At 41.1% G+C, this 20,676-nt stretch overlaps 1 protein-coding gene across 2 annotated transcripts; it reads left to right on the forward strand.

The window, feature by feature from the left end:
* The first annotated feature begins 214 nt into the window (after window positions 1-214).
* On the forward strand, window positions 215-19,415 carry tmem240a (transmembrane protein 240a). 2 transcript variants are annotated; one of them, XM_075475592.1, is made up of 4 exons: window positions 215-1,029; window positions 1,476-1,582; window positions 4,909-5,117; window positions 18,091-19,415. In XM_075475592.1, the coding sequence occupies exons 2-4, from the start codon at window positions 1,491-1,493 to the stop codon at window positions 18,243-18,245; spliced, it is 456 nt and encodes a 151-aa protein (XP_075331707.1). In that variant the 5' UTR covers window positions 215-1,029; window positions 1,476-1,490; the 3' UTR covers window positions 18,246-19,415. The 2 variants fall into 2 exon arrangements, with proteins under 2 accessions (XP_075331707.1, XP_075331706.1); XM_075475591.1 differs by having other exon boundaries at window positions 227-1,104.
* The last annotated feature ends 1,261 nt before the right edge of the window (window positions 19,416-20,676 follow it).

Below are 20,676 nucleotides of genomic sequence, written 5' to 3' on the forward strand. Positions count from 1 at the left end.
TAGCAGTAGGTGGAAGACAAATCTAGAGCAGGGCAGCATTTACGTGTGTGCAAAGCATGCGCGGAGGCACTGCGGGGTAAAAGGGGTAAAGCCTTTGGAGAAAAGATTGTTCAATCACAATAAGAGTGTCATAGCCGAAGCTCGCTCTGGCGAATTTGCAGGTAGCCACTAGGCTATAAATAATGAGCATATATAGCCTGAGCCTGTGCCGTAAAGGGAGCTTGCAGTTCTTCCCCCTTATACCGCCCACTGTATACACTCTTTGGTACACACGCGCACACGCACTGGAGGTGGGAGCGGATGCTCGTGTAGCTGCTGGAAGCCAGGATGGGATAATCATGCGCGTCTGGCTCCGGGTGTTGATGCAGCTGCCGTTGCTGGATACGGACCGGGCTCCGGGCGCAGGGTGGGTCTAGCTGTGGACTGGAGCTATTTGGACCTCATGTCGATGTTATCAAGCATTCCACGAAAGACAAGGGCGATGGCCGTGAGAAGAGTTGGTGCAGCTCTCTGAAACGTCCAGGCGAGAGAAATCGAGCGTTTCCTCCGATGGAGGACAGGATTCACCGGCATTAAAGCGCAGACCGGGTTCGGAGGAACTTGGAAAAGGAGAAAGAGGATACCAAGGTAGCATCAAAGGATATCAGAGAATCAATTCGTTTGTTTTCTTTAGGTTATGATTTTAAAAAAGTCGGACAGGGATAGAAACGCAGCTGGAAGACCGGATCACTTTTGAATTGGTAATTAGGATCTGACTGCCTCTGTGGATCGAGCAGCAGCCGCATCCGACCGACCGGGTGGTGGTGGTGGTGAGTGGGGTGGTTACTTGGATGGAGAGGGGGCAGTGAAGGCTGAGAGAGCGGCTTGCCGTGTGTAGGAGGAGACGGAGGGTGACCGGGCAGTTTGAAGGCACGGGGAGCCAGGAGCGGCGCGGCGGCTCCATGAGCGGCTCCTGCCGGGAGAGAGCGCCCACAGCCCAGCCGGAGAGTCTCCACTGCCGCGGGTAGAACCCCGGGCCACAGGACGGCGGTCAGTTTGGAAGTTTTGATGCATATGATCACAACCACCATGATTTTTATGATTCTTGGTGCTTCAGTTGTAATGGTAAGACATCTTCACCACCCTCGGCCACAATATGATGTTTTAATTTCCTCACTGGGGCTATGCAATCAGATAATTGGAAATGTCTTATAAATATGCCAGATTTTTTGAGAGACAGGCCTATCAATGACATGTGGAAGTAGGTTAGCCTACCTATAATTACCTGCTGTCATAAATAAATAATCTAAGTCCGTTTTCAGGCAAGTGTCCCACCTCTTAGAGTCGGAAGGATGTGCAATGATAAATTTCTGCCCTTTTCTTTGTGAATTTTATCATTATTCATCGTAAGAGTAGCCTAATGAAAATGATTCGCTGTTTTTAGTAATAGCCTAGCCTACTGTCATGTCCCAGCTGACTGGTATGGTTCTTTGCAGGCGATAGCCTGCTTAATGGACATGAACGCACTACTGGATCGCTTTCACAACTACATCTTACCGCATCTACGAGGGGAGGACCGCGTCTGTCACTGCAACTGTGGAAGGTAAATGCCATCATCCTCCACAATATCTTGGATAAACACGGTGGTTTGTGTGTGTGTGTGTGTGTGTGTGTGTGTGTGTGTTCTCTTTTTTTTTTTTTTTCCATTGCCCGTCAATTCTTAATTGCTAAAGAGGCCTGGAAGATTACAGGCAGTGAAGCCCCGCAAAGCCAACCTGTATTCATCCTGTCTGCGCTCTCACATAGCAACGGATGTTTCCATAGAGGTTATTTTTTTTATTTATTTTTTTGTCATTCCCTCTGATAGACAGTCCGCTCTCACGCTTAATCGTTGGGTGCTTTATTCGTGTATTATCTGCAAGGCTTTGCTGCATATACGAAGGTGTGTGTGTGTCGGAGGCATAAATAGGTAATGAACTATGGGCGATGTAAGGCCGTTCAAAAACAATCTGAGCATCAAGTGCGCTGTGCGCCTCACACAGGCCTACACGGTGTCGGAGAGAATATAAAACCAGCTGGGCCAATTATGAACGAACGAGAGCTGAAGTGAAGGGGTTATGGCTTAAGAAGGGGGCTCGAGGTATTGGCTGCTCATCAGCCTACCTGCTGCTTGCTCTCACAGTGAGAGCGTGTTTGAAGTGTGGAAAAACAGCAGCAAGACACTCATCAGTAATATATGAGTTGGGGTTTGATTAGAGTTATTGTGCATTTTCTTTCTGTATAAAGCAGTTTACGGAGCAGACAGGGCTCTGGGTGAGCAGAGCCAGAGGTGGGCCTTTATTTTTCTTTTGCTGGACTTAGGTCTCCATAGATCCAATGGCAACAGTGTTAGAGCAAAATTTAAAGTGAGAATCCTTTAAATCAAATGGATTTAGGCTAAACTGTCCTCAGATATCAGAGCTTGATTGACCCATGGCAATAAGGCAGGCAACCAGTTCATGTTGGTGCATGCTGAACAGATGCACATTAAAAATAAACAGCATTCTACAGTGTGCATACTGCAGTGAAGGGGGCTGATGTGTTAGCAGTTCATTAGCAGCATTAAGAAGTCAGTTCAACTTCTTTTCTTTTTTAGCCTGTAAATCCAGAAATGGGTCATCATCAGTCATATTAGATTATCCTTGTCAGAGAGGGATAATCTGAGTCAAAGTTTGGGAAAGGCCTCTTGGACACACTGACATCATATAAACTAATCAAATGATGCATAACTGATCTGGTCTCATTTTGTATTTAGATCGTCATGCCATCCTTCCTGCTGACACAATTCTGAAAATGTTAAAAAAAAAGATACAGCAGTACAAATTTGTCTTTTATTTAATTGATACCAAGCCATTTATCAAAGAAATGTGCACAGTCAAACCTTTGCTCCTCCTGTTAGTGCGCAGGTTACTTTAACCACACAGTGTCTTTCACTGACCTGGAAACACTCCTGAATGAGAGTCAGTCATCTGTTCTCACGTAAACAGCAGATATACGTGGATGGAGAGAGAAAAGCTTGTGCTTTGCCTGCGTGCCCTTCCATCCATGAAGCACGGAGGTGTTGGGACGCTCACAGCACTCAACTTATACAATATGAGGACACAGCCAGTGTCATTTTTATTTGGCAGTGTTCATGCTCTGATTTGGAGGCCACTGGTTATAGCTGCACCCTTTTGAACAGACTAAAGCCTGACCCACGATAGTAGCTTCTGTTTTCTTTAAGAATATAATGCTGCTACTGAAGCTTTTCCACCTTAAAATTATTGCTGAATGTTCTCAATTTTATAGTAAAAAAGTAAGCGGGCACAAGAACTTGCAGGGTAAAGAAAAGTTGAGAAAGTTTAATTACATAATTGTAGCATAAAATCATCCTTGATTTTGTTTACAGGCATTTGGGGAAAAGCCTTATTTTATGTCACACATAGTTCTTCTTTGAGAGAACGTTTCCGCATTAATGGACTTTAGTGGCTGCATCGCCCAGTTCAGGGAAGTCCAACTTTGGGGGTTGATCCCTCACGATGCCATGCTACTTGAGTAAGACACTTAAGGTGCTTATCTGTAAGATCTGTTTTTTTCTCTCCCTCCTTTTTTTCAACCTGTTCAGTGCGCCAGTGTTTCCGCACTCCATTCCCAGGATATCTGTCAATCACTCAGTGTGGGTGGATTTTCTATTGATGGTTGAAATTCTATGGGGTGGAAATTATTTCTGTAAATGCCAAACAAACAGAAAGCATCTTTATAACTTCCACTTAACTTCCAGTGACTCATACATTTTACCAGCAAAGCTCAGACACTCTGAAATTTTTTCTAAGGTGTCTGTAAGAGACAGATAAAATATGTTAATATAAATGATTAGTTTAACAATTTTAAAAAAGGGGCTTTTCACTGATTCATGGTCAAATGCAAAACTCACCCTGTAAACATGAAGGATATAAAAATAAAAAAAATAAATAGATTCTGCCCTTTATGGAGCTTAGAAAAGTCAAGAAATCTCAGTACCTACTACTTCAGTTTTGTTGATTCGGTCCATTTCTCACAAGTCCCTCAGACTCACAGAAGTGCTATTCTACATTGCTGCAGTAAAATAACTTCAAAATCCCTCTATCGGTCCAATACTGCTATCATCGTAATGTTCTCAAGTGTGTGAGTGCACCTGTATTCACTCCCAGCAGTCAGATCTCTCAGCTCCTGCTGTGTTCCCTTACAGTGTTTATCAGACACCTGTCATGTTTTTTAGTTTGAAAAAAGTCCTCATCCCTTCCCAGAAGGGCTGGTACTATGAGTATAGATTTCTATATCAAGTGGAAGTATCAGATTTAAAGTAGAACGGGACAATGTTGCAATGTGAGCATATCTGGATGATCGCTGACCACTAAATCGTAATTATTGCTGCGCAGAGCTTGATGTGAGTGTATCATCCATGAGATCCTAATTCGGTAGAGTGACATATTCACTGATCTGTGAGAAACAAACTTTCACAAAATAAGTGATTGTGGTATGAGTGTAAGAGCTTGCAGATTGGGAATATTTTAGGTCATGGTGTTTTTTTTTGTGAACCAGCAAGGATATGAGTGTAAAGACGTTGCTCGGTGGGAACTAAAAAAATAAAAATAGTAATAGTCAATTTCTTTTCATGCCACAAGATGCTTTTGTAACTTTTGTAAAATTACAACTCAACCATAAACTTTTCTGCCTAATGTGCAGCCCACAGACAGCCAAAGGTCCTTAAGAAGGCCTCGGGGGCTTCCTGTAAAGTGCAGATTAGTGCAATCTTATTAAAATTCAGAAATCTCAAGAGAAAGCTGCAAATTTGTAGAGGGTTTGTAAAAAATACATACATGCTGTATATCTGCTGCTTCCATCATCTTCCCTTGTCTGTCCTTACCTCAGGCATCATGTCCACTATGTAATCCCATATGATGGGGACCATTCCTTGGTGGACTCTTCAGAGAACTACTTTGTGAGTGACAGTGTGACCAAGCAGGAGATGGACTTGATGCTGGGGCTGCTGTTGGGCTTCTGCATCAGCTGGCTGCTGTTGTGGCTGGACGGAGTCCTACACTGTGCCGTCAGGGCCTGGAGGGCGAGCCGGTACTACGGTAAGGACACCATCTGCTTTTTAACTGCTGCAGATTCACATTAAGTCAACCGCAATCACTAAAAAGCACAGAAATCCTCTGACATTCAGTTCAGTTGTAAGGTGTGAATGTACCACCAAATGAGACAAAATAAACTAAGAATCTTTGACAGAGGAAATAAAGAACATCTACTTTGTGGTTAATAACATTCACAAAATGCCTGACTGCAGAAGTATTTGCATGTGTGGTTATCCACCATGTATCTGCATCTTTCCGGGCTTGCCAGTTTAACACAGCAGTTGGTGGAGCTCTGGAAAATGACCTCCCCCCCATTGCTTGGCCCATTTTTGGCTCTTCACACCATTTTTTTTCTCAGTTTACTGCGACCTCTTGGAAACCTTCCAACTGTGTGATGAATCAGATGCAGGCACATCAGAAGCACCAGCTAAAGCAAGGCAAACATTTAAACGTCTGTCTTCGCTTTAGGACTGCCTAAATAGTTAGAATTATTTAACTCATTTGTTTTTGAGAAGCAGCTAATGTAATGGCACCATCATTAAAAGTAAATTCAACTCCTTTCTTTTGAATATGGCAAGTGATATCAAAAGGAAGTGATTAAATGTAAGTGCTTGTTTTAGAGGAGAAAATATGAGAATTATTTTAGTCTTGCTCGAACCGCTGACTAACACTGAATTCCGCACAGATGTATACCTCTATGCTCCATTCTTACAATAAACTAATTGGCATACATTAGTGTAATCGCTGAACTATATTGCTGTACCTTGGTAGGTCATTTAGCAATCGCCCCTTAGCCAAAATGTTTAGTTAGCATTGAACCAAACAGAAAAGCTGATGTCCTTGTGACAGCTAATGCCAAACAAAATCATTCCTCAGCACCTTTATCCATTTATTTTTTAACAACATTTCTGCAGTAGTTTTGATTAAATATCAAACATTTAGTTTGGCCTTTTAACCTGGTCAAACAGAGTACCTCTGCTTAATGCTAAACATAATGTAATAATGCTAAAATATTCAGCAATCTCATTTGGGATGCTGCAGCAGCAAAATAGGAAAGCAATGTAGGAGAGTGAAACAAAAATATCAAACGGATTAAGAATAATTGAGATCTGCAACCTCCAATTATTTCCATTAAGTTAAACCTAATTGGGAAGACTAATGAACAGCTTTGCAGGGTGCAAATGGGCAAAATGGCAATTTTGATGACAGGAAACCAGTGAATGAAAAATAGAATAATGCTCAAGATAAAAGAAGTTTTGAATTTTTTAGAGGATACTAGCTCGGCAAAGCTATGACGCATAACTATTACAACTGAGGTGCCTATGCCGTCTCCATTGTGATGTGAAAGTCTTGGGATTCACTTGGTTGCTCTGAGAAAGAATATCTCATAGCAATCAGGCTCATGTGGGGGTTAACCAGTTATGCAAATAAGCTTACTCAAGATCTTAAAATCTGTTCTACAATTGACACGCAGGCAGAGAAGGGAGGCAGGGATTTCAGTAACATCATCAATCCTGTTGGAGAGTATGATTAGTCAAGAAACACTTTTCTGAATTCACCATAGCATGTTGATTTCTCTCCTGCAAAAGCATCACAGCAATTAAGGCAATGCTGACATTGTTTGCTAAACAGCTAGCTTACATGTATTTCTTTCAGATGACTTTGAACGGGTATTATGAGAGAAACATGGAATTGTGCAGAAGGCATCTATAAAATAAGGCTTAATTGAAGCTAAGATTAAAAACAGTGTAATCTTTCAATAATTCTTTCTCAAGGACAACCTGTAAATAACGAATAGCCAGTCACAGACCAAAGATTGACTCTAATTAAGACACTTTTATCAAGTTTGAAGGAAACTTGTATCTTTCAGTACATCACAACAACAAAGCTTGTCGGGAAATTGATTCAAATACTGAGATCACTCAGTCAAAGACCAAGCTACAATCAGGAAGAATTAAAATGATCATTTTTGGTGTCATATCCTCAAAGAGTCTCTGCTTGTTGCCTGGCAACCAGTAGCAGTTGGCCTGGAAAAAGCTTCAGAAATGAACCCCCCTACAACTGCTACAGTCTGAATGTAACTGAATATAACCAGCTGTTTTTAGCTGATTGAAGTATTTAGAATTTTAGCCCAGTCTCACCAGAATATATGTAACACAAACAATTGTCCACTTTCCCAAAACATAGTAGTTTTCAGTTTAATTCTAACCCTAAATACCGTTTGCAATTTTAAGGCTTCATATTGAGAGAGCACTGGAGAAAAGTATGGAAATGTGAGTGGGAGGGAAGTTAAAAGTACTATGACTTTTGAACATTGTGCAGGACTTGACTTGTGATTTCTTTCATGAGAGGCCTAGCGACATCCTATTCTTCCTCCTGATAAGTGTTTGTGGCCAAATTAACATTAGCAGAGCACAGAAAGTGGAGATCCTATGGTTGTAACAGGTATGGACGACCATGTACTGAGGGATGTCTGTGGGTCAAAACTTCTTTTAGTCTTTATAATGAAACTGGAAACTTTGAATCATTGAATAACATTGGTATTTCACATTATGTGATAAGATCAGATTTTAAATGTTTTATAAAATCAAAATATATACAGTATATATAAAATAAAGCTGTTAGATGCCAGACCTCCTCTATCAAAATTGCAGTTGTAATGTTAGTTGTTAAAAAAAAAATCAAAATTTTAATTTCCTGCTGTGAAAATGAATCCAGAGTTTGTTGTCCTTAGTTTGAAGCTTGACTGGCCCCTATTTATTTAGCCACCAACATCTGGATGGGCTCTCGGCTTCTCCGTTCTGGTTGGAGAAATAGTGCCAGCTACTGCCTTTTTTCTGACAATTTATGCCTTGATAATTGCGTATCAGCTTTGTGCACGCAAGCATATTTCTTTAAACCTTTACTTTGGCAGTTTTCTAAAAATGATCATCTAAGATTAACAGCTCATTTGGGAGGAAATTCAGTAAAAGATATATTAAATATCAAGCCATACTATGTTTCATCAAAATGGAGCTTGGTAGTGCTTTATTTGGATGGGGTCATGCTAGCACAGTTCCCATTGTTAAGTCACCACATCTTACTCAGGAATGCATAGCAATGGTAAAAATGCTGACATGTAAAGCCTGGCAGATGTCATATTCTTCAATAATGCCACAAGTAAGTGAATGTCCGTTATTTCGACATAACTCGAATGAAGGTAAATGTACAATTAAAACAGTTGTTTACTTCTACAAGTCTTTCCTTAGTTCAAGACACAGTAATTAAAATCAGTTTAAACTCATTCAGCTCCACTGATGTAAGATCTAAACACAAGTCTATGGTTTGTGCTCTATAGTGGTTTATAAAAGGAGCAGGAGTTGAATAAAGGATTTAAAAAAAAAACAGACAAATGACCGAAAAGTGACATCCTAAACTCAGGAACGTGCCGATTTATCTGCCTAATATCAGTGTTAGCTGATATTCAGCTTGTTGACTACAAGTAGCCCATGGACAGATAGGATAACATCAACCGATGGCAGTGGTGGATATTTTCATGGTGTTCCCTGTTGTGTTGCATTGACTTTGCCCTGAAACTGACAAGATTTATTCACATTTCATTCACGTTCACAATTTTGTCGAGAAGAAAAAGATTATCAGGCCATAAGAGCATTTAAAAATCATTGGAATGACAATTCTTTAGTGTGATTTTTTTTCAAGAAAAAAAAGGATATTTTCCTGCGATAGATTTGTGCTTTTAAAAAAATGATGAAGCATGAAGGGCTAAAATACAAATAACTTACTGTAACTGTTCAGTTATTTCTACAATACATATGTAATTGTTTCCCTGGCATTAAAAGAACAATAAATTACAAAAATTGGTATCAGCCATCTGCCAAATTTGTATTTTTTTAACATCTGTATCAGCATAGAATTTAGAAAATATATGCACCCCCATTTTCAGTAATCCATTACCTGTGAGATGTAGAAACATCCTTTGGAAATAAGCTTTTCAGCCCTGACATCGTGCTGATCCATATACAATACGGGCCCTTGCTCTGGTAAAAATTTGTATGGTGCTACATTTGCCGTTTTCACAGTCTGCTTTTTTAGCTGTCAGATTCAGAAACGTGAAACTGAAGCGCCTAACACTGATTAATCTGTCCTTATTTTCTTTATTTACACCCATACTTTTCCTGCTCTGTGTGCCAGTACATCTGGTTCCAGTTATTCCTCCACATTAGACCTGTCCTCATGTTGAAGGCGGATGGAGCCCCAGGGATTCAAGTGAGCTCACCAGACTCAAAGAACTAAAAAGAAAGGCGGCGTTTCCTTTTGTCGGGATGCTTATCATGCTCTAACAAGGTCGGGAAATCTTTTTAAAGGGAGGGCAGGCAACCTACAAGGTGGCTGGCATGATGTTGAATCAATATCAGTCAATTAGGTTAATCCATCAATAGGCAGAACCTTTTCCACATAATTTCAGCCAAGACAAGCCATCTGAAATATGTCTGTATTATTTACACAGCTATTAGTTCATGTAATATCTTTCCTGGTTACACCACTGTCAGTTCTGTGGAATGGAAACCACACCTTACTCTCACAAACCAGAAATATGGCAGCCCACACAGCGTAGCAGGCCCAGTGATATAGAGCTGCAGTCAGAATGTTTGGCATCCCTAAATTTTAACTTCAGGATTCAGAATATCCTTAGAAGTCTATGTGAATACATTCTTATAAAAAAGAGTAGGATTAGATTATTTCAGTAAAATGTCCCTATATTATTCAACAACAAAAAAAAGGACCATTGTCTTGTTTCAGGCATAAAATGTGTGGAGGACACAATCATCGCCAACCTTTTAATTAGATTAAATTTGTTTTTATTGTAGACAATAATAAGACTCACCTGTGCTTAATTCTAAGTGCTCACATGACAGTAATTATCCAATGAATGATAGTTTTACTGCTTAAAAAGGGACGTATTGTTTCCAGTTTCTTTTACTCAATGGTGAAGACCTGTCTGACAGTCAAAAACACAATTGTCAATGTTCTTGAAATCTGTTCATGAACAGTTAATGATGCTATCATGCTTCACTGTCATAAAACTGCCGAGGCACATTCAAGACATATTGTTAAGAAGAAACATAAGAGAAGTCTGCAGCATTGTGGAAAAAACAGGACGGAAAACATCTATAGAACCTCAGGTAGATATGGAGCAATCTGGTGTGGTGGTGTCAGCATGAACCCATAAAACTCTAACCTCGATAATAATGTAGAGTAGATGAAGTAGGACTCTTTGGGAAATGCAGTGCATACGTTTATGAGCATCAAAGTGAAGCCTGTTGAAAAGACGATTCTTTAAAATCAAACTCTCTTCACAGGATACGAGGAGACATAGTTGAAACCTTGAATGGAGCTTTTATCAAACACTTGGGTTGCATATATATCAAAGTTTATTCCTCACTCATCTACTGGCTAACGCTGACCAAACTTCTAAATTACTCTCCTTTAACTGAAATTACATGTAGCAATCAAAAGTCAAACGGGACAAAAGAATGATTGAAAACTGAATGATTAACTGTTTCAAAATGGTCAGAAATAAATCCACATCTAAATTTATTTTGTTTTTAACCTGCTTGAGAACTATTGCATGAGTTAGAGGCACAAAATCAGGTGTTATTTTTGTTAACAAAAGGTTTTTGTTCGGGGATGCATTTAATTTTACTCACCGGCTTTACTCACAGGCTTTTCTGAAGGAACTCAAATGTACATTAAAACTGGTGTTGTATGCATTTCCATTTGGGTTTAACGTCTCGTAAAGCTAACTCAAGTTACTCTGCTGACCTGTGACTAAAGAAAAAAGCTCTGTTTCAGGGCTATGGGGCTGAGTTACAGTTCAAACAGAGTGCAGTGAAGCCACAGTGGCAAGGAAGATGTCCTCTTCACCTATACTCTCTCTCACACACACACACACACACACGCACGCACACACACGCACAAAGTAATCACCAGAACATATATGGTAAAATAACATTCCCAGATTTACTGTTTTATTCCTACTATCAACACTCTCTGTCCTCATTCCTTCTCAGCTTCTGCATCTTTCTCTATGAGCTGTCTGAATGGCCAAGTTTGAAGGTCGCAGTTCCAATTATTCCTGCGGTAGACCTTGGATGAAACTTTTATGAGTAACAATGAGACAGAGAAGCAGAAATGTCATGTTGGGTGAATCAACTAATCAGAAACGTTCAGTACTGTAACACCACTCTGAAAGCACCAAGTCTCTCAAAAGAAGCTCTTCCATACCTGATCTGTTTCATCAGGATAAACCATCTTCTTTGTTTAGATGGTTTGATCTTCATTGTACAGCAATGCAAGAGTGGCAGATATCATCAGCAGACGGGTGCAAGAGGAAATGTTAGAGAAAGTTGTTAGATTGACAAAAGAACATGCTTCTCGTGCATATTTAGCATAAAGAAATATCTTAAGACAAAATCAGTGATTGCCGTCTCAAACCAGGTTTATATCACAGAGATTGACATATTTCATTGTCACCATCCGATGTGCTGCAGTGAATGTTACAAACCCAACAACTGTGTGTTTAGATTCAACTGAGCCCGATAGTTGCTCCGTAATTTCCTGTCTTCTGTCAGCACACGCTTTCAGAAATATGTTCCATTTCTCTTCCCATCTCCTCCTGACAGATGAAGGATGCATGTTGTTAAAGCAAAGGAGAAGGAATGCGGTGGATTTAATGAGTCAGAACATGTGGTGTATAGTTCACCAACATCATTGGGCTTATGTGATTATTGTGTAGACACGAGCAAGAAAATAAAAGGCTGAACAGCCATCAGTCACGAATGTGAAACCTTGCCCTCATTGTGCCCTTATGGAGCTTTCTGACACATCGACCTCTAACAAATTTCATTTTCTTAGTTGGTTGTGGTGGTTTCTCAGGAATCTCCCACTCAAGGGTGGGGAAACCCTGACAGACCTTTAACAATTTTTTTGTCAGACTTCAGTATAATTTAAAGAAGCTGAAAATCAAAACAAAACTGGTAAAACAAACTGGCTTTCTGCTGTACGGCTCAGAGTATCTGTACATGCCTGCGATGTGGAGGTGGCCTGGATCTTCATTTTTAAGAATAAAGTAGGTGATATGTGACCTGAATACCGGGACTGCCATGGAAAACCTCCTCAGGCAGAATGGGGAAAGTATGAAGCCAAAGAATGACAGTTAATACTTGACTTGTCATTTTAAAATGTCCAAATACAACTTTTAAAGATCGAATACAACATGTTGTTTTTCAGTCTGATCTGATGAATAAGGCGCTTAAATGGTTCAGGGTTTGATATTTGAGAGTGCAGAAGGTTTAGCAGCAAGGAGACAATGGTGTTTTCTGCAGTGTGTTACAACAGCGTAAATACTTCATCATACGGATAAAAAAACACTCAAAGTGAAGAGAACATCTGTATTAATTAGCAATACTTATAGGATGGGATATATAGGTTTCTTTTTTGCACTGGGAGGGAATGCCCCTTGCTTCTGTGTGTGTGTGTGTGTGTGTGTGTGTGTGTGTGTGTGTGTGTGTGTGTGTGTGTGTGTCACTGTGACGTTGGAGCTAGGTCAGACTCGTTTAGCCTCCCTGAGATGAGGAGTGAAGGTGAGGCTGACACAGCCGGGCACCATGAGTGTGTGTGGGAGCAGGATAGAGATGCTGTCACATCTCTACCCCCACATACACACATATACACACTCTCTCCTCTGCAGCTATAAATAGAACAAGAGAGCAGCTGGAATGGCAAGTGAGAAACACACACACCGGGCATCGAGATGCACAGTGATTCCCATTCCTTTTTTTCCTCTCCTAATTCCATCTCTAACTCCTCCCCCTCCTCAGTTATTGAATCTTCTCCTGGCCATTTCCTTTACGAAAGATTCCTGCTGCAGCAACATTTTTTCTCTTATCGCCAATTTGCAGTTTATATCTGATGCCAGAGACTCTTTTGCTAAGACACTGGGCAAAGAAAAACACAAGGACTGCCTCAAAAATTGAGAAAATGATGACTTGGCGTTCAGTATTAACTCACCCTCTGGCTTCCCTCTGCTCTAAAATAGCATAACAATTGTGTCTTTGCCTTCCATTTTCTGCCTTGCATTATCATTCCTCCTGACTCTATCTCCATCTCCATCCTTTTATTCAAATGAGATAAACCTGTCTTCGTTGCCCCTTTTCCTTTGGATACCCTTCAGAGCAGTCCTTGTGGACAGCATACCCATTCACAGCTATAAATAACTCACTTCCTCTCACACCCCCCCTCCACCCACCACCTCACCCCCACTGCTCCCAGCTCCACCACCACTCCCTCTTGCTCATCCTCAAGCACGGCCATTTGCTACCGGTCTTGCTGTCTGGGGCTCTCCCCTCCTTCTCCCCCAGCTGTCTCCGTGGACCTCAATCTGCCTCGCAGTTTATAACCTGACAAGCCCGAATCTATGCTCCCTCTTCACATTATGTCCCTCAAACTCATGAACTTGCACTCCATTTCCTGGCAGACTTTGATATTATAAAGCATGTGCATTCTCTTTGGACAGAACTAGCTAAAGACTGAAAGACACCTTAGTTCTCTTGGTAAAATAATGTCAGGAAACAAGCAGACACAGGCAGCTGCCCAAACACAAAAGTAAAGAGTCAAGGCCAATGCCACGGTGCACTTGATGCCATCCTCATCCAATATTTCAATGTTCCAATCTTTTATGCCTCCTCTGTCACACTGCCCTCTCTGTAAAATAACCCCTACTTACCAGAATTAGAAGTTACAGCTGTGATGAAGCTGGTGGTGGCAGGACATACTAAGCATTAGCTTTTCCTCTCTGTTGTCTCATAACTCAATTTACACAGCATACCATAGACTACAAAAACCGTAACGCTTTTTTTTTTGTTCTTTTTTTTTTTTAAACCGGACAATCTGTAAATATTTTCTTTACACCCAGTTTGCATTTCTTTAAAAATATCCGGTTATATTAACTAATAGAGGTTTGGATATGGGCTGCACGGTGGTTAGCACCATCACCTCACAGCGAGGGTTCCAGGTTAAACTCCTGGCTGGGGCCTTTCTGTGTGGAGTTTGCATGTTATGCGTGGGTTCTCTCCAGGTACTCCAGCTTCCTCCCACTGTTCAAAAGTATGCTTGTTAGGTTAATTGGTGTCTCTAAAGGAGTGACTGTGTTTGTGGTTGTTTGTCTCTGTGTGGCCCTGTGATGGACTGGCGACCTGTCCAGGGTGTACCCTGCCTCTTGCCCAAAGAACACTGGGATAGACTCCAGCCCCCCCGCGACCCGACTGATGGATTCAGCGGTTATAGAAAATGGATGGAGGGAGGTTTAGATATTTAAAAGCACGTAAGGTCTCTCATACTGTATATTTTTGCAGCACAGAAAACCCTTCTCGAACACATTAAACCCCTAACATTTAACATTTCTGAGAATTGCACATATTCATTTTTTTTAAGTAAATTTGAAAGTTTCCGAGCAGGTCTTCCACACTGAGCCAACAATCTGCCATCGGGCATGTCTGGAGCATCTATGAATATCTGTATCTTATGTATTTTTGGTATGTCGGTATGTAGTGAAATTGTTCATTCTGATTGGCTGTTCAGTAGCAAATGAGAGCACAAGAAGAGAGGCTGCAGTAACAACAGAAAGATAAATTAATTTATCCCAGACAAGCAACACTTGGACAACAACATGTCCACGTTGAATAACTCAAGAGAGACCAGCTTTGTTTGGAGTCATTGAAAATCACAAAACACACTATGTTTACCTTTTTTAAAAGAATCTACACAGTCATCTGCTTTCCCTTATTGTATAACATGCCTAGTACTAACTCCTTCTGTACTGGTGATCTATGTCTTGTGCACAGTTGTAGACTGTACATCCTGGCCAGCAGTTGTAACTCATCTTTGTGGAGTGTTCAAGTGCTATTTTGTTTTTCTCAAATGTTGGCAACGTGAGCAGATCCAGCAGGGGGCCTCTCGTTGCTGATGGTTCCCTTAGAGCCTGCTCGTTCAATCGGGCCAAGCATCCGCTAACTTCAACTCATATCTTGCTGTATGTTTATTCTCACATGCAAAAATAGCTTTAAAGCCCCATCCTGCAAGTAGTCAAGATTGGTTCCTTCAATTTTCTACAGACTGTCTGAGGTGTGTTAGTCACTTTAGGAGCTGCAAATAATTTGGGAGAAAATTATTTGTGTATGGGCAAGACAAGACACTGAACCCCACGAGGCTTTCCTAACTTGTAAGTCACTTTGGATAAAAGCACCTGCTTAATAATTGTAATATAATGTAACTTTGCAGACCTTTTACATGCACAAAAAGTTATAAACAATGTAGGAGAAATCAGATATTTCAACATTTAGCTCAAATATTGATATATTTTGCATACAACTTCTTTCTTCTGGTTCAAGGTTAGAGTTAATCGTGATTCAAACACAAAACTGAATTGCATTGCTTTAAAGGTTGTTCTGGGTGCCATGATGAAAAATGTACAATTTGTGTTTATCTCTGTGAATACAGTGATGAATGTTCACATTACTGCCATGAAACAGGGTTGGCATGTAGGGGAATCATGATCTCTTCAACAAAGCATGACATGAAATAAGAAAAGAGATCATAGAAAAGCAAATCAGGAACCAGTCTTCAGTTTTGTTGTAAAATTAGTGCCAGCCTGGCTCTAAATTCATATGTACTGCAGGACAAAGGAAGTGACATTGAAGGGCTTGGATTCATTTGCATAGAAAAAGATAGAAACTAGTCCTCTGTGTTGCTGGATGTTGTTAAATCTCGTCTGCCTCTAACTGGATTTTCAGACAAATAATTTCACACTGTTGTGTGTCTCTATCCCATGAGTGTGTCATCTAGCTAGTCGGCTTTGGTCTTTATAAGCCTGTATTTCATTATTGTTGCTTCTGTCGGCACAGCACAAGAGAGACAGTATTGCTTCTGCTGCCAAAACAAACTTTATCATGGATACTTTGGAGTAGGAGTTAAGTAAGGAAGCACAGAGCATCATCAGTGCTGTGACTCATTGTGATTATGACACAATTCCCATATTTTTTCCAGCATTTGCACTGCTGTTTTTTTTGGTTTAATATTGGAAAATATTCTTATTATTGTCTGTTTAAAATGCCCAGACTCTGGGTTCTACCTTGACATTGTTGTAGAAGGATACACAGTCTGGCTAATGTTTCCCATCAGTATCTCTAAAGGCAAAAAATAAGCTTAAAAAATATCTGAACTCACAATGAACAGGGCCATATCATGCTTAACCCTGTAGACCTGAGTTGTGATGTTAATCAAAAATGCCATATTTATGTGTTATATTAGATTAGATTAGGGGGTGTCTTTTAAACTGTATGACGAGCATGTAAAATGTAACCGTGAAAATAGAAAGCTCTTAGCTGTTCTTTTTTTCTTATGAAACCTTTTAAAAATAAACAGCCCTGCCACCCTTTTGTCTTAAATTACGCGCTGAAACATTTATCATGCAGTAAACAAAGAAGCAAAGCAGGTTCCTTCTTAATTTCTGAAAAAAAAACAAAAAAAAACTTTGATTTAATCCAATTGCATGCTACCAGAGGCTGGATTACAAATTAGCTGTAAAGTAGCAGTGTGAAAATATTCCTTTTGCAGGAAAATGAGTAAAAGTAAAAGAACATAAGACACATACATCTCTGCTCTTTGTAAAACATCTGAAGCTAAAAATGTTGCACACAATCGGTTTAATCTTTTAGCAATGTGTTTTATTTTTTAAGATTTTTACATTATCCATTGTAGAAATCCATCCATCCATCCATTATCTGCCGCTTGTCCGGGGATCAGGTCGCGGGGGCAGCAGCCTAAGCAGAGAAGCCCAGACGTCCCTGTCCCCGGCCACTTCCTCCAGCTCTTCTGGGGGGACCCCGAGGCGTTCCCAGGCCAGCCGAGAGACATAGTCTCTCCAACGTGTCCTGGGTCTTCCCCGGGGCCTCCTCCCAGTGGGACCGGCCCGGAACACCTCACCGGGGAGGCGTCCAGGAGGCATCCTAACCAGATGCCGGAGCCACCTCATCTGACTCCTCTGGATGCGGAGGAGCAGCGGTTCTACTCCGAGCCCCTCCGAGCTTCTCACCCCATCTCTAAGGGAGAGCCCAGACACCCTGCGGAGGAAACTCATTTCGGCCGCTTGTATTCGCGATCTCGTTCTTTCGGTCACTACCCACAGCTCGTGACCATAGGTGAGGGTAGGAACACAGACTGACCGGTGAATCGAGAGCTTCGCCTTCTGGCTCAGCTCCTTCTTCACCACGACGGGCCGGTGCAGAGCCCGCATCACTGCAGACGCCGCACCGATCCGCCTGTCAATCTCCTGCTCCATTCGTCCCTCACTCGTGAACAAGACCCCGAGATACTTGAACTCCTCCACTTGGGGAAGGATCTCATTCCCGATATAAATCCGTGTATAAATCCATTATAATGAAAGTTATTAGTAACTAAAGCTGTCAAATAAGTGTGGTGAAGTAGAAAGTACAATATTTTCCTCTGAAATGTGGAGTGGAAGTATAACTTAAAAAACATTTAAGTATCTCTAAATTGTACTTAATTACAGTCATTGAGTAAATGTACACGTTTACGCCCCACCAGTGCCAACTGGACAAAGTGGCCAGCTCTGCCAGACATTTAGGAGGTTCACTGTGTACATTTTGTTCACTCTTTGTTACAGTTTGTGATAATTTAATCAAAGCAGTTCTTTCATTAGAGGCCCTGATTTGCAGATGAAATGACCAAATCTGGGTTTGATGCCTTTAACACTCCAGTTTGTAATAAACATCAGGGGGGCATTTTCTTGAATCATTTTCTCAGCAGTATAGTTACCTTGTTATTCCATGCTACAACGCCTTACTGATGCATGATTTTTTTTTTGCCCTCTCTGTTGCCTTTCATCTTCATCATGCAGATACTCCATCCTGGTCATGGCTGCCACAGTTCTGCAATCTTCGAGACCTCCGTCGCCGAGCTCAGCTCAGACAGCTGGAGGACTCCAGCGGCAACATGGTCCATATCAAGCAGAAGCTGTACCACAACGGCCACCCCAGTCCCCGACACCTCTGACTCTGAAAAAAGAAAGAAAGGAAAAGAACAAAAAATGAATAGATAAAAAAAACTTAGATCTCCCTCTTCCCCTAAAAATTCTTCTCCCCCAGTCCTCCAAACCAATGCACCCCCTTTGTTCCAAACTGCCCCATGGCCAAATGTTGCCTCAGAGACCCTGGAAAACTGCCCTCCCACTGTTGATAACATGGCTCCCATAATCCCCTCCGACAGGACTTTCTTATGATTAAACCCTGTCCCTGTCAGCACTTAAAAAAAAATCCCAGAATGGAGCGAGATGACGATTATTTGTTGCCACTGAAATCTTGTCTTAAGTCCATGTCCACCATTGTTGGAGGAAGAGAAAAAAAATACATTTTTAAGGGTGTTTTTCTGTATAGAGACATTTTCTGTGTTCATTGTTTAACTTGGCATGCTCTTTTAGAACAGGGTAAGATGTGGGCAGTGTGTGGAATGGGGAGGCCTGACGGGTGTCTTTTTTTTCCTTTCGTTATCGGGTGGGACGGAGGAACTTTGATGGCGTAGGGTGGGGTGAATGAGACCGTAGGGTGGGTGGGTTTTTGTGATGTTAGACTGCTGCTTCTGTAAATAGTTATAAATATGGGAAAGTGGGATTTACCAGTCTTTAAAAGGGGGGTGCGTGCGGGGGGCATTTTTGTGCGAGTCGTTTATCAATAGAAAACCGAATAATGGACTGTGTGGGTAAAGATTATAGGAAAAGAACAGAGAGATGAGTCTGTTTGAAAACTGGATGTGAAACCATGTGATTTCTGCTAAAAACACAGATTAATTAGCTTTGTTACTTAGTGAATTAACTGAATGTATTAATTTTTCCTGTAAATATGTGAGGGGGAGGGGAGCAGGTGTGGTTTTGGTTGGGGTTCTCCTTGCTAAACTATCATTGTTTAGTAGACAAGCAGAGAGAAATAAATGCCAGCCAAGATGAGTCAGTTAACACACACACACACATCCGTTCATGTTCCACATATTGTGCTCAACAGCACAGTTTAATTTTCTGTATCCAATTCCCTCTCACTTATCAGGAGCAACCAGCCTATCAGCAGAGGGAACCCTCACCCAGCCCCCCTCCTCACCCTCTCTGTCCAGACATTGCTGTTGTGAGGATGAAATGTCTGTTTTATTAAAAGTGCCATTGAAGCACAACAGTGACCTCTGATGTTTGATTGTGTCTCTCCAGTCGTATGAGCAGTGATGAGAACACGTTCTCATAGCGAGAGGTTATTTCAGAGTGCTGATCATAGAGCGAGGTCCTGCTGACGGCCTCAATTTGGTTTATTAAAATTCAAACAAAAAATTTCGAGAGCACTGACTAACAACACCTCTGAAGTGACTGACAATGTTCACGGAGCTGAGAAAAGCCCTCTAATGTTATCCAGTAGTACATAATGACAGCCTCCAGGGGCAGCGCAAGCATCTAAAAGAATAGTTTTACCTTGAGTTGGAAATTCTGTGGGAAATACATGTTTCTCAGGCATCACCCTGAGTCAAACTTTCTGTTATAGAATAGATTTAAAAAAAAAAAGGGAAAATTAAACTTTTTATAAGCTAGATGACTGTTCTGTTCCTCCAGTTTTGTAAATTTCTGGAGTAAAAGAAAGGAAAGCTTCTCAGGGCTATTGTTTATTCAAAACCATAATTGGGAAAAGTCTGATAATGCCGTAACGATTTTTTGTGGCAGTTTTTGAAGAGAACCCAAAAACGAGGCTCATGGAAACAGCGCGGCAGAGCCGGAAAACAACGAGCTAAACAGTGAAAACATGAACTAAATTACATTACAAACCAGATGGTGAAAACATACAAGTGATGAACAGAGGGCAACCAAGAAGATGGTAATGGCGAGGATCTGACAATGACTGAGACAAACCAAGGAGCATAAATACTGTGGGGAACTAGGTGACTGCCCCTGTGACAGACTGACAACAGGTGAGTGTGGAGCTGAGGACAACTACTGGTGAGGATATGGAACAGAGTAAACAAGAAACTAAACTGAGACCAGGACACAAGTACATAACTAAGGCAAGACAAAACCAAGAGTACAGACAAGAGCAAGAATAACAACGAAGGCAATGAACAAATAGGAAAATCAAGAATAAACTAATACAAGCAGACAATAAATCCAAATGCAAACCAATAGCTCAAGATACTAAGACCACAGACAAGAAAAAAAACCCAGAAAAACCAAGACAAGGAAATCAAATCCAAAGTCAGAAAACCCAAATCACAAACCCTAACAAATGCAAAATTCCCAGCTTTATAGATACTCAGGTCACGAGTTTCTATAAGCAGCCTACAAGCACAAAATCACACAACACAACCCACAAGGCCAGAAGAGGCTAACAGAAGACAGCAAAATGTTATCACAGAGCTGTTTCCACGGTTCATAATGTAATGACAAATTGTAGTAACAGAA

Source organism: Odontesthes bonariensis, chromosome 10, assembly GCF_027942865.1.
Source record: "Odontesthes bonariensis isolate fOdoBon6 chromosome 10, fOdoBon6.hap1, whole genome shotgun sequence".
Classification (NCBI taxonomy): Eukaryota; Metazoa; Chordata; class Actinopteri; order Atheriniformes; family Atherinopsidae; genus Odontesthes; species Odontesthes bonariensis.